This window comes from Pseudophryne corroboree, chromosome 11, assembly GCF_028390025.1.
Source record: "Pseudophryne corroboree isolate aPseCor3 chromosome 11, aPseCor3.hap2, whole genome shotgun sequence".
In the NCBI taxonomy this organism is placed as follows: domain Eukaryota; kingdom Metazoa; phylum Chordata; class Amphibia; order Anura; family Myobatrachidae; genus Pseudophryne; species Pseudophryne corroboree.
Window position 1 is genome coordinate 333,190,924 of NC_086454.1, and position 14,584 is coordinate 333,205,507.

A 14,584-nucleotide genomic window follows, 5' to 3' on the forward strand; every position below is an offset into this window, starting at 1 on the left:
ATAAAAGGGTAGAGAGAAGTCCCAGCCAATCAGCTCCTAGCTGCCATGTTACAGGCTGTGTTTGAAAAATGAGTTAGGAGCTGATTGGTTGGAACTTTATCTCCCTCCAAGGCTTTAGTACATAGACCCCTTAATACGTAACAAGTTATGGAAGAGTTTTTCTTCTAGCTTGTAGTAATACTTCTGTTGATCGCGCAAATCTCCACACCATCAAAGAGCGCTTATTTGCATCGGGAACCTAATTCAGAGAAGTATGCAAATCCGATGTTTACAGGAATCTGTGCAGGACCTGGGCTGCAACCTCGTTCACAGTACCCGAATGTTGCAGAATGACATGCTGCTGGCATTTGGGGGTGGCGACAGGTAATGTTGGCCCCATTTTCTGGGCATGCTGAAGCCTGTGTCCTATGATGCAGCTTCCCTGGCTGCAGGAGTATGAATTTTCTGGCCACCCCGAGGATTACTCAGATGACCTGATTCTGAGTCTTCGTAGGCGCCAGCAGATCAGAGAAGCCGGCAGGAGGCATCTCTGTATTTGCATATGATCAAACAGCCGCTGTGTGATCTTGCGTCCTTCTCCGAATCAGGGTCTTGGACACAGGACTGTTCTTTAATGTAGAAGGTCTGGCCAAAGAGCTAGAGGCAAACTTTTGTTCTAGGAGCATCACCTTTAACCTACTGGAAGCCACGATCTGCTAGCCCAAAATACAAGCTCTGCCATTACTTCTGCCGCTTCCATTTTTTATATTCTGTAGGGTCCCTGCAGTAACAGGGACAGAAGGGAACACGTGTCCCAGTATGAATGTCCATCGTTATGTTAGGGCATCCATTGTCTCTGCTTTTGAGCCTCTGTGACAAGAGTAACATTTTTACAATTTGTTATTTTAACTTGTCGCCTTCAGCTCTATCCAGGGTGGATCTGATACCAACTGAGGTCATCGGCCTCCTTATTGCCCTTTACATGAAGTGCTGTGGTAGATTTCAGGGGTGTGTGAATCATTAGGTCGACCAGAAATAGGACAACAGGTCGACATGCTTTAGGTCAATAGGTTGGCACCGACAGGTACAAAAGATCGACACAGTAAAAAGTTCAACACAAAAAAAGTTGACAAGTTGTTGGTTTTTGTGTCATTTTGTATGTTTTAACTACATATAAGCCAAATTAGTGGAAACGTGCACCCTCACACGCTCGCTTTGCTTGCCAAGCTCCAGGCAAAGTATTAGCAATCGTAGTACACGTGGATGGTAAATGTTCATTTAAAAAAAAAATTAAAAAATTCAACAACCTGTCGACCTACTACATATCGACCATATGGGGTCGACCAATCATCCGGTACCCATTTGCGGTAGCTTTCTGCCCATGATGTGATTCTTGATATCTCCATCATCATGTTCTTACTCTTAGTGTCTCGTCTGCTCATGAAGGCCGGTGCTGTCCCAATGTCTGAAAAGATCTTTAGATAGGTTTTCCCTACTTGAGATGAAGATGAAAATATTCATAAGAACACAGACATTCCTTCACATATAAACTGCTGCTGAATCTTTTAGGTGATCACTCATGAGAATGATCCATCCATACCACTGTTTTCTGATGTTCCTACTACTAGAATGTCACCCAGATAAGGCAAAACTGTAATTCCCTGGTTCCTGGAACTGCCATCAGGACGACCCGACCCTGTATAAAGGCCCGGGAGGTTTTGAGAGCCTGAACAGTAGAAGCGTAAACTGTAAATTATATCCCACACTACAGAACCTGAGGAAGCGATGATACTGTGGTACTCTGGCCAGGACAACTGCTTCTATATCAGAGGATGGAACTCTTCACATAATGATTGAGGGGGTCTCTGTACTAAGTCATGGAGAAAGTACCAGCCAATCCGCGGTGTTTGAAAGATGACAGGAGCTAGTTGGTTGGTTGATCCTCGACACACTTTACCTGGATCCAGACCTTTACAAAAAATGTTTGATTGTATTCCTGGTACTATGTTGTTCCCATATTTCACAATGCCAAACTTCCACATACCTTAAAATCCTGCCAACCACCCTTAGTCCAAAGTCATTGTGGATCCTTGGTTGAGTTACCTGCCAGGATGATACATTCTGGTCTTTGAACCTTAATTACCTTGAAGAAGATGTGTATATCATTTTAAATAATCAATAGTATCTGATAATAGATTTTAATTTTCTTTGACGTCCTAGTGGATGCTGGGAACTCCGTAAGGACCATGGGGAATAGCGGCTCAGCAGGAGACTGGGCACAACTAAAAGAAAGCTTTTAGACTACCTGGTGTGCACTGGCTCCTCCCACTATGACCCTCCTCCAAGCCCCAGTTAGATTTCTGTGCCCGGCCGAGCTGGATGCACACTAGGGGCTCTCCTGAGCTCCTAGAAAGAAAGTATATTTTAGGTTTTTATTTTACAGTGAGACCTGCTGGCAACAGGCTCACTGCAGCGAGGGACTAAGGGGAGAAGAAGCGAACCTACCTGCTTGCAGCTAGCTTGGGCTTCTTAGGCTACTGGATACCATTAGCTCCAGAGGGATCGACCGCAGGACCCGTCCTTGATGTTCGTTCCCGGAGCCGCGCCGCCGTCCCCCTTACAGAGCCAGAAGCAAGAAGAGGTCCGGAAAATCGGCGGCAGAAGACTTCAGTCTTCACCAAGGTAGCGCACAGCACTGCAGCTGTGCGCCATTGCTCCTCATAAACACTTCACACTCCGGTCACTGATGGGTGCAGGGCGCTGGGGGGGGCGCCCTGAGGGCAATATAAACACCTTGGCTGGCAAAATAATCACAATATATAGCCCCAGAGGCTATATATGTGATAAATACCCCTGCCAGAATCCATAAAAAAGCGGGAGAAAAGTCAGCGAAAAAGGGGCGGAGCTATCTCCCTCAGCACACTGGCGCCATTTTCTCTTCACAGTGCAGCTGGAAGACAGCTCCCCCATGTAGTTTTCAGGCTCAAAGGGTTAAAAAGAGAGGGGGGGGCACTAAATTTAGGCGCAATATTGTATATACAAGCAGCAATTGGGGAAAGTTCACTCAGTTATAGTGTTAATCCCCACATTATATAGCGCTCTGGTGTGTGCTGGCATACTCTCTCTCTGTCTCCCCAAAGGGCTTTGTGGGGTCCTGTCCTCAGTCAGAGCATTCCCTGTGTGTGTGCGGTGTGTCGGTACGGCTGTGTCGACATGTTTGATAATGAGGCTTATGTGGTGACGGAGCAGATGCCGATAAATGTGATGTCGCCCGCTGTGGGGCCGACACCAGAGTGGATGGATAGGTGGAAGGTATTAACCGACCGTGTCAACTCCTTACATAAAAGGCTGGATGACGTAACAGCTGTGGGACAGCCGGCTTTTCAGCCCGCGCCTGCCCAGGCGTCTCAAAGGCCATCAGGGGCTCAAAAACGCCTGCTCCCTCAGATGGCAGACACGGAGTCTGACTCCAGTGTCGACGAGGTTGAGACATATACACAATCCACTAGGAACATCCGTGACTTGATCCCGGCAATAAAAAAATGTGTTACACATTTCTGACATTAACCCAAGTACCACTAAAAAAGGGTTTTATGTTTGGGGAGAAAAAGCAGGCAGTGTTTTGTTCCCCCATCAGATGAGTGAATGAAGTGTGTCAAAAAGCGTGGGTTCCCCCGATAAGAAACTGGTAATTTCTAAAAAGTTACTGATGGCGTACCCTTTCCCGCCAGAGGATAAGTTACGCTGGGAGATATCCCCTATGGTGGATAAGGCGCTCACACGTTTGTCAAAAAAAGGTAGCACTGCCGTCTTAGGATACGGCCACTTTGAAGGTACCTGTTGATAAAAAGCAGGAGGCTATCCTGAAGTCTGTATTTACACACTCAGGGCTGCTGCAGCGTGGTCTGTGACCCTGTCAAACAGGGATACTAGTTTGCTAACATAAGAGCATATTAAAGACGTCGTCTTATATATGAGGGATGCACAGAGGGATATTTTGCCGGCTGGCATCCAGAATTAATGTAATGTCCATTCTGTCAGGAGGGTATTAGAGACCCGACACTGGACAGGTGATTCTGATTTTAAAAGGCGCATACAGATTCTGCCTTATAAGGGTGAGGAATTGTTTGGGGATGGTCTCTGGGACCTCGTATCCCCAGCAACAGCTGGGAAGAAAAATTTTACCTCAGGTTTCCTCACAGCCTAAGAAAGCACTGTATTATCAGGTACAGTCCTTTCGGCTTCAGAAAAGCAAGCGGATCAAAGGCGCTTCCTTTCTGCACAGAGACAAGGGAAGAAGGAAAAAGCTGCACCAGTCAGCCAGTTCCCATGTTTCAAAATTCTTCCCCCGCTTCCTCTGAGTCCACCGCATGACGCGGGGGCTCCACAGGCATAGCCAGGTACGGTGGGGGGCCGCCTCAAAAAATTTCAGCGATCAGTGGGCTCGCTCACAGGTGGATCCCTGGTTCCTTCAAGTAGTATCTCAGGGGTACAAGCTGGAATTTGATATGTCTCTTCCCCCCCCCCCCGTTTCCTCAAATCTGCCTTGCCGACAACTCCCTCAGGCAGGGAGGCTGTGCTAGAGGCAATTCACAAGCTGTATTCCCAGCAGGTGATAGTCAAGGTGCCCCTACTTCAACAAGGACGGGGTTACTATTCCACACTTTCGGTGAGACCCATTTTAAATTTGAAATCCTTGAACACATACATTAAAAAATTAAAGTTCAAGATGGAATCGCTCAGGGCGGTTATTGCAAGCCTGGACGAGGGGGATGATATGGTATCCCTGGACATCAAGGATGCTTACCTGCATGTCCCCATTTACCATCCTCACCAGGAGTACCTCAGATTTGTGGTACAGGATTGCCATTACCAGGTCCAGACACTGCCGTTTGAACTGTCCACGGCACCGAGGGTGTTTACCAAGGTATGGCAGAAATGATGATACTCCTTCGAAAAAAGGGAGTTTTTAATTATCCCGTACTTGGACGATCTCCTTATAAAGGCGAGGTCCAAGGAGCAGTTGTTGGTCGGAGTAGCACTAGGTCGGGAAGTGCTACAACAGCACGGATGGATTCTAAACATTCCAAAGTCACAGCTGGTTCCTACCACACGCCTACTGTTCCTGGGGATGGTTCTGGACACAGAACAGAAAAAAGTGTTTCTCCCGCAGGAGAAGGCCAAGGAGCTGTCATCTCTAGTCAGAGACCTCTTGAAACCAAAACAGGCATCGGTGCATCACTGCACATGAGTCCTGGGAAAAATGGTAGCTTCCTACGAAGCAATTCCATTCGGCAGGTTCCATGCAAGAACCTTTCAGTGGGACCTCTTGGACAAGTGGTCGGGATCGCATCTTCAGATGCATCGGCTGATACCCTGGTCCTTGGAGACAAGGTTATCTCTACTGTGGTAGCTGCAGAGTGCTCATCTTCAAGAGGGTCGCAGATTCGGCATACAGGACTGGGTCCTGGTGACCACGAATGCCAGCCTTCGAGGCTGGGGGGCAGTCACACAGGGAAGAAATTTCCAAGGACTTTGGTCAAGTCAGGAGTCGTCCCTACACAAATATTCTTGAACTGAGGGCCATTTACAATGCCCTAAGTCAGGCAAGGCCCCTACTTCAAAACCAGCCGGTACTGATCCAATCAGACAACATCACGGCAGTCGCCCATGTAAACCGACAGGGCGGCACAAGAAGCAGGATGGCGATGGCAGAAGCCACAAGGATTCTCCGATAGGCGGAAAATCACGTCTTAGCACTGTCAGCAGTGTTTATTCCGGGAGTGGACAACTGGGAAGCAGACTTCCTCAGCAGACACAACCTACACCCGGGAGAGTGGGGACTTAATCCAGAAGTCTTCCAACTGATGGTAAACCGTTGGGAAAGGCCACGGGTGGACATGATGGCGTCCCGCCTAAACAAAAAACTAGAGAGATATTGCGCCAGGTCAAGGGACCCTCTGGCAATAGCTGTGGACGCTCTAGTGACACCGTGGGTGTACCAGTCGGTTTATGTATTCCCTCCTCGGCCTCTCATACCAAAAGGTACTGAGAATAATAAGAAGACGAGGAGTAAGAACGATACTCGTGGTTCCGGATTGGCCAAGAAGAGCTTGGTACCCAGAACTTCAAGAAATTATATTAGAGGACCCATGGCCTCTACCGCTCAGACAGGATCTGCTACAGCAGGGGCCCTGTCTGTTCCAAGACTTACCGCGGCTGCGTTTGTCGGCATGGTTGTTAAATACCGGATGCTAAAGGAAAAGGGAATTCTGGAGGAAGTCATTCCTACGCTGATTAAAGCCAGGAAAGAAGTAACCGCAAACCATTCTCACCGTATTTGGCAAAAATATGTTGCGTGGTGTGAGGCCAGGAAGGCCCCAACAGAGGAATTTCAGCTGGGTCATTTTCTGCACTTCCTACAGTCAGGAGGGACTATGGGCCTAAAATTGGGTTCCATTAAGGTCCAGATTTCGGCTGTCGATTTTCTTCCAGAAAGAACTGGCTTCACTGCCTGAAGTTCAGACATTTGTAAAGGGAGTGATGCATATTCAGCCCCTTTTGTGCCTCCTGTGGCACCTTGGGATCTCAACGTGGTGTTGAGTTTCCTAAAATCACATTGGTGTGAGCCACTTAAAACTGTGGATCTGAAATATCTCACGTGGAAAGTGGTCATGTTATTAAGCCTTGGCTTCGGCCAGGCGTGTGTCAGAATTGGCGGCTTTGTCATGTAAAAGCCCTTATCTGATTTTCCATATGGATAGGGCAGAAGTGAGGACTCGTCCCCAGTTTCTCCCTAAGGTGGTATCAGCTTTTCACTTGAACCAATTATTGTAGTGCCTGCGGCTAATAGGGACTTGGAGGATTCCAAGTTATTGGACGTAGTCAGGGCCTTCAAAATTTATGTTTTCAGGACGGCTGGAGTCAGGAAAACTGACTCGCTTTTTATCCTGTATGCACCCAACAAACTAGGTGCTCCTGCTTCTAATCAGACTATTGCTCGCTGGATTTGTAGCACAATTCAGCTGGCGCATTCTGCGGCTGGATTGCCGCATCCTAAATCAGTAAAAGCTTATTCCACGAGGAAAGTCGGCTCATCTTGGGCTGCTGCCCGAGGGGTCTCGGCTTTACAACTTTGCCGAGCTGTTACTTGGTCAGGGGCAAACACGTTTGCTAAATTATACAAATTTGATACCCTGGCTGAGGAGGACCTTGAGTTTTCTCATTCGGTGCTGCAGAGTCATCCGCACTCTCCCACCCGTTTGGGAGCTTTGGTATAATCCCCATGGTCCTTACGGAGTCCCAGCATCCACTAGGACGTCAGAGAAAATAAGATTTTACTCACCGGTAAATCTATTTCTCGTAGTCCGTAGTGGATGCTGGGCGCTCATCCCAAGTGCGGATTGTCTGCAATACTTGTATATAGTTATTGCCTAACTAAAGGGTTATTGTTGTGAGCCATCTATTGAGAGGCTCAGGTTATAGTTCATACTGTTAACTGGGTATAATATCACGAGTTATACGGTGTGATTGGTGTGGCTGGTATGAGTCTTACCCGGGATTTAAAATCCTTCCTTATTGTGTCAGCTCTTCCGGGCACAGTATCCTAACTAAGGCTTGGAGGAGGGTCATGGTGGGAGGAGCCAGTGCACACCAGGTAGTCTAAAACCTTTCTTTTAGTTGTGCCCAGTCTCCTGCGGAGCCGCTATTCCCCATGGTCCTTACGGAGTTCCCAGCATCCACTACGGACTACGAGAAATAGATTTACCGGTGAGTAAAATCTTATTTTTTTGGTTCATGATATCCATTTTTCTAACCACATGTGTAATGGGGAGTGTAGGTAGGCGTTTTTTTTTCAGACTGCTGATCTGTGGTCCATAAATGCACCATAGGGATCTCCTAGCCACCACTGTGAATGCTATACCTTTATCTAAAAGCTTAATAGTATCTATTGAGGCGTGACAACGGAATTAGTTTCCTTTCCTCTTCATCTCCATATCCTTTAATTAGTTTTGTTTGCTTACTTTGTCTTAAGCATCAGCATATAGACTGTCCTTCCAAATTCTGATTGCTCTCTGGAGAATGAAGCCACGGCAACATTTACTATTTCTATGGACTTTCTTATGACATTTCTCAATTTTTAGGTCCTTAAGCAGCTCCAGCTTCTGTAATGGTAAAACAGCGTTTGCAGAGAGGAAAGCTACTGCAGCACCCACGTTAGGTAGAGTCCCAATCCGTGAGAGGCAAACTGTATCCGGTCCTTTAAAGTTGTATTGCCCTTTCTACAGCGGAGGTCTTCGATCATCTTGTGTACTATGAGAACATCCTATAATCCCAATAACTATGTGACGTTATTTTTAGTGTTAAAAATGAAGCATATGCTAGTAATATGATATATTAACCAGGATCCGGTCTTTAGGCAGACAGTAAGTCGACAATGTCTAGGTCGACCACTATTGGTCGACAGTAAGTAGGTAGACATGGTTTCTAGGTCAACATGAGTTTCACATTTTTTTTTATTTTTTTTACTTTCTTCTACTTTACGGTCCAAGTGGACTACAATTGGGAACGGTAACCTGTGCGGAGTGCAGCGGTAGCTGAGCGAGGCACCTTGCCCGAAGCATGGCGAGCGAAGAGAGCCATGCGAGGGGACGCGGTGCACAAATTGGGGTTCCCAATCACTGTACGGAGAAAACACCAAAAAAGTAAAAAACAAACCTTGTGTCGACCTTTTCTCATGTCGACCTAGAGTCCCTGTTGACCTAGAAACCATGTCGACCTACTTACTGACGACCAATAGTGGAGGACCTAGACACTCTCGACCTATGTCTAATCTACTTAACATACCACACCCATATTGACCATTATAAAATGTTTCACCCCTAGTAATCCCCCTTCCACTTTGAGCCAGCCACCAGGACTTTGTTAACAGCCCATCTGGAAATATAGAAGCATCACGTAGAGCCAATCTACGTGTATTCCATTTCTGCCAGTTGGACAACGATCGAACAAAATGGTCAAGTAGATATAGTCAGAATAGCAGCCATGGTTGGAGGCCTCGCACCTAGCTACGCTTGTTTCTGCACAGGGCGGCCCAGGAAGAACACATGCACCTGGAGTAGAGCGAGGCACAGACATAACCGGTGTAGAGCTGCGACATTTTAGTTGGGCCAAATTATTGTTAAAAATTGTAAAATAACTGAGCTGGAAGTTAAGTGTTTTTAGGATGAATGAGCGCAAGGCTCTTATGAAATGCAATGAATGAAGGGGAGCAAAAAGGACAGAGAAGGAGAGGGGACTCTGAAAAGACACCAAAAACACAGCAATGGCTGTGAAGTGTGGGGGGGGGGGGGACACGCACGCACGAACCGACGACCCCCCCACACCAATGAACGGTACCCTCTACAGTACCTGGTGCCCTGAGCGGTGGGCACATCACACGTCCAAGCTACAGCCCTGCTCAGGGCATATGAAGGCCTTTTACTAACCTACAACATGCTTGGTCTAAGGACGGGTACACACCTGCACAACTGGCAATCGTGCGGATGGTCGCGGCGATTTCCCTTCACCCCAGACTACTCGATGTAATGAACGATTGAACTACGTCTCGTCCTTCATTACAATGCACCGTGTCTCACACACACACACACACACACACACACACACACACACACACGCACACAATATCTTCTGGTTGGCCGTGGTTGACTATGCAAATGTAGCACCCGGAATGATTTTTATTGAAAAGCCCATCTGTGCTTTGCAGACCCCAGCAGCTGCATACAAAGAAAGTATCAGTCACAGAACAATCGATTATGGAAGTTCTGAGTTGCCCTAAGGGCATTGCGGCCTGTGTATGAGATCGCAGTCTCCAATTCCCTGAAGTTGTTGGAGACATGCCTGCGTTTCTGCCGCCACTCCCCGTTATCTCCTCCAAACGACTGTCAATTATTTTGCAAATAAGTCTTAAGACCATAACGGCACGTGGAGCGCGACTTAGACGTATGCACAAACAGCCGATAGTCACTCAACTGCAAACAAATTGGGTTTGCAGCCATCTTTAAATCAGGCCCATAATGAGACGTGTGCAGTCCTCCACACCGTGCAATCTAGGACTGCCTATGAATATCACCTGGACCTCTGTCTTCAGGAGAAATGAACGCAAGAGGAACAACTTTCCAGATCATCTTTTATTTTTTTTACACAGTATCGGTGAGCAGATGCAGTGAAGATGAAGGGTTGAGCTTCACGCATCATGGTTAATAGAAGATGCAATCTCTATCAAAGACGCAATGGTTCTTTCCAGTACCAGAAGTCAAGTCTTTGGCAGGTGTCCTATCTGGTCTTTCTGCTGCAGCAACTGGACAAAACCACACATGTAACCGAAATGTTAATTAGGTTTTATGTTTTTACTCATTGTAAAAGTTTAGGATAAAAAAGAAAAAAAAAAAAAAGGGCGAAACATTTAAACAGAGGATCTTGGCGTTGCTTCAGTACTGACCAGTCCAACGTAGGCTACAAGGAGGGGAAGCTTGGCTAACAGTTATTGCTGTAGTAATCAAATACCACCGAAGTGAAGCCCTCCTGCATTCCGCTACTCATTCTAAGCAGGACTAAGAGGTCTTGCAGGACTCAATGGATCAGTCTTCAATCGATTTTACATATTTCTCATAGGCGTCCTCACTCATTAGTTCATCCAGCTCAGAAGGAACGTCCACCGTTACCTTTATTAACCACCCTGTAATACAGGAAAGAGGGGACGTGGATGAAGCTTTGTAGAACTACGGTACAGGTCACCGTTGCACAATTACACTTAGTGGAATAATCAAGATGATAAGTAGTCAGAGTGTCAACATTACAGGTTTATGGTTACGGTTAGGTTTGGGGCTTCAACAGTAGAAAAAAAAACCATGCCGACGGTCGACACAGTGTCAACTGTTGCTGTAACAAGCCACAGTCTGAGATAGATGACTGCTTCTAATACATAATGGATCCACACGATGAACTGCCCATTACGGCGTTTACCTTCATCGTAGCAAGATTTGTTGACCAATCCTGGATTATCTGCCAGCGCTTCATTTATTTCAGTGACTTCTCCGGTCAGGGGTGAAAATAGTTCAGTTGCTGCTTTTACGCTTTCTAACGTCCCAAACTCATCTATGACAAAAGGACAGAACACTTGTCTTATGTAATGCAAGTACAATAGAACACTTAACTTTTTTTTTTTTTTTTACAAACAAGCAAAAAAATGTGCCGGATTATCGATTCCAAAATGAGTCAACATTTATTGAACGATACAACAATAAACCTTACACAGAATAATGGATTTAATAGAGTGCCGACTCTAGAGTCTGTATTATATTGCAAAGGTTAGAGGATTGCTATTGTTGGGCAGACATATAAACCCTTCTAGGACATTGGGGACGATTCTCAGGCCATGGTTTAGCTAACAGGAGCGACGGACACTATATTCCACGATAATGCCCAGTTTTAGCTGCATTAAGCTGCAGCCCCCAGGGTAAGTGACCAGCACGATGAAGCGGTCAGGTCGTGACTAGCCCTTAAGCCTCAGGAGTGTGGGAGCAGAAATCCGCAACAGCAGCAGCCTCGGGGTTAGTCATGGCAAGTGCACCTAGCCCAGGAGCTAAATACCCTTATAAAAAATTGAATCTCTCCCATTGTTTGATAAATACTCCAGGCTGCAAAGACATCAAAGAGCCTAATCCCTCTAGTGCGGAACCTAGTACTCTGTTGTATCTGGCTCACAGCCACAGTGGAAACGTATCTCTGGGAGCAAACAAAAGCCTGCAAACCTTGGTTCTAACGCAACAAGTCTCCTCCACCTTAAATTTACTGTATGTGCATCTGAATCTTAAGTGTAACAGCGGCTTGAAGATGACAGGGTAATGGTTTGAAAGCTATCGTGTAATTTACTGGAACTGAAGGGATCTCATGTGAAACCAGGAGTTGGCCATGAGAAATTAAACAAAGAAGGTGGTGGCAGTTGTTGGCCGAGGCCCTGGCTCAATCAGAAAGCAGAGATTGGAAGATGGGAGTCCGGATGACTTTTCTGATGGTAAATATACTGTCTGGTTCTGCAAGTTGAATAGGGCTCTTGGAAATTTGCTATGGCTCGAGAGAACTCGTCATAGAAATTCAGTAGCCACACAAACAGCTGAAGCACCTGAAAACCATGCCGCATGTCTCTCAGGGCTTGGAGGATAAGACTACATGCAGCATGAGCCACTTTCCGAAGAGGAGAGGCTACAGTTTCTGTCCCCAAGTACCCTAGATGCCGCAAGAGAACAAAAGGGAAGGGATGTACTGATGTTTCCCTGCAAAGTGGATGGGGCGAATTGGAAAGCTTACGGCCGGTATGCTGAAGACTGACCACCATGAAAAGGTCCTCTATCCATATTTAAGCGAGTACACATCACTCAGAGATTGAGGGAGCTCAGATTGAGGACCTGGTGATAACTCGAGACCCTTTTTTTGACAATTAGGATCTAGTAACCTCAAAATTACTGCTGTGAACGTGAAACAGTAGAAGGACACTTGTGCTTTATTTTGCATTTACAGACACAGGAGAGGTCACAAATCTTCGGAGGATACGAATAGATTTTCAGTACCTACAAACCTATAATAAGCACTTTTCCCTTTGACAGAGAAGAAACGTAGGAAGAGCTGACAAAAGCCAGGAAGAGATGTCAGATACAAGCGTCTTCTATAGACAGTCCGCGTTGGGTATGGCTGACTGGCGCTGGGGATCCCGGCGGTTTAGCATATCGACCGCGGGTTCCCGGCAGAAAGCCAGCAGGGGGGGAGCGCAACGAAGACATAGGTTTTATTCCCACTCTATGGGTGGCGTGAATAGTCCCTGCTAGTCGGCATGCAGACTGTCGAGATTTAGAAAAGTCGGGATGTAGCCGTCGGTATAACTACATCCCGCCTGTCTTGACTTACAACGGTAAAGGAACAAACCGTATACTCATCTAATTTGAGTTACCAAGAGACGGGTTAAGACTTTGAGTTACCAAGAGACGGGTTAAGACTTATAATACCAAGAGACGGGTTAAATGTACAAAATCTACACACACCGGCGTCAGTGGTCTGTTCCTCCCCAGGTGGTCTATGTCCAGACCACAGCTCATTTCCATCAGTATGACAAGAGCCTGAAAACACTATTCTGTGCTGATGGGAGAACCTGCTGCTTCCACCCTCTAACGCTCAGTCTGTGGCTCCCTGCTCTCTTCCTTACATTGTGACCATGTCCTCCAGCAGATCAGAGCACTCATCCCCTGAAAGAACATGCTGCTGACATTCCGATGGTTGTCTACAGGCCGCTTTATCCCAACCTACATTAATGATCCTGAGGTGAACACGGATAACAAAACATTATTAAAATTCCACAGGAAACATGCCCTTTGAAGAAAACCCTGGGGTTAGCACACTGAAAGGCTGCGTCGACATTATGCTATTGGGGGGAGAGGCAGTGTTTTCATTAATGGCTGGATGAGGGCAGGAGCCCAATCAATTAATTGGGAACTATAAGGTAAACTCTTACTTATTACTTATCTTCCAGCTGTTCACCCCTTCCCTTTAGTACATAAGTTATCATAGACCAGGACCACTTCCCTCCTGATTTCCTCTAGCACTACCCATGTAACTGCTGGGCTTCTCCCTTTGTCTTATAATACCTTTGTGGCGCCTAATGAAAAATACAAATAAATACATTGCTGGCCTTCAAGGAACGAGAGTTCTTTTTACAAGGTCACATTTGTCATATACACATATACAGAAGATCCGAGTACAACTGATGACATGCACCTACCCATTTTACTGATCTTGGTGCCGACCTCTGGAAGAGTACAGTAGACGACATCTCCTAATGACACCTGTAAAAAAAAAAAAAAGTCACTATTAAGAGGAGGGACAACTTCTGGCTATACAGCCCAAGCATGAAGCCTGCATACAGGTTGTGATGGCGGTAAGAGTATGTGGGCTTTGCAAATCCACTGGTGAGTGAAGAAACCTGATCGATCTTCATTTTGGAGCCATACATTGGGTTACGAGCTCTTCACAGGTGCGTAGTGTGTCCTGAGTAACTGTGGCTCTGAGTAACCTCTCGGACATGTGCAGCCAGAAAGCAATAAAATACCAGATGCTGCAACACAAACCACTAACCGCTCAAAGCGTCTTTCGCACATCTGCGCATGCACGTACACCTGTACGCACATGTGCAAGGTCCCAGACTGCATCCTGAAGACCTGGAGGAAGGGGGCGGAAACGGGGCGTCGATTTTGCTTTTTATGGGCGTCGACACTCCGTTTAAGGGCCGCAGTCCGGACAACGGAGGCGTGTCCGGAGTGTTGCTGGGCCGGGTCGTGGCGGCAGCTTGGCGTCATGTGCAGCCGCTGCGACCCTCAACATGGTGGGTAGCTGTCTGCCTTCGCAGCTAAGCTGCGCAGGCAGAGGTCTACTCGAAACATGTGAAAAGCATCGCCACTGTGCTGGATCGGGCATGCGGGCGGATTTGCCCTGTGCTGGGCGTCCCCTTGCATGTCAAAGAATTTGAAAGACGACGTGCGTTTATTCAGGTATGACT

The 14,584-nt window shown here is 46.8% G+C and overlaps 1 protein-coding gene across 3 annotated transcripts in view; it reads right to left on the reverse strand.

Moving 5' to 3' along the window:
- Positions 1–14,584, reverse strand: part of GCSH (glycine cleavage system protein H) — a 169,519-nt gene that overhangs the window by 113,676 nt on the left and 41,259 nt on the right. For 2 of the 3 annotated variants that reach the window (XM_063945778.1, XM_063945779.1), the window contains exon 3: positions 13,811–13,874. In XM_063945778.1, the coding sequence (XP_063801848.1) occupies positions 13,811–13,874 (64 nt within the window). Of the gene's footprint in view, positions 1–10,151; positions 10,718–11,004; positions 11,137–13,810; positions 13,875–14,584 lie in introns of those variants that run through there. The other variant, XM_063945777.1, reaches the window with a different exon arrangement.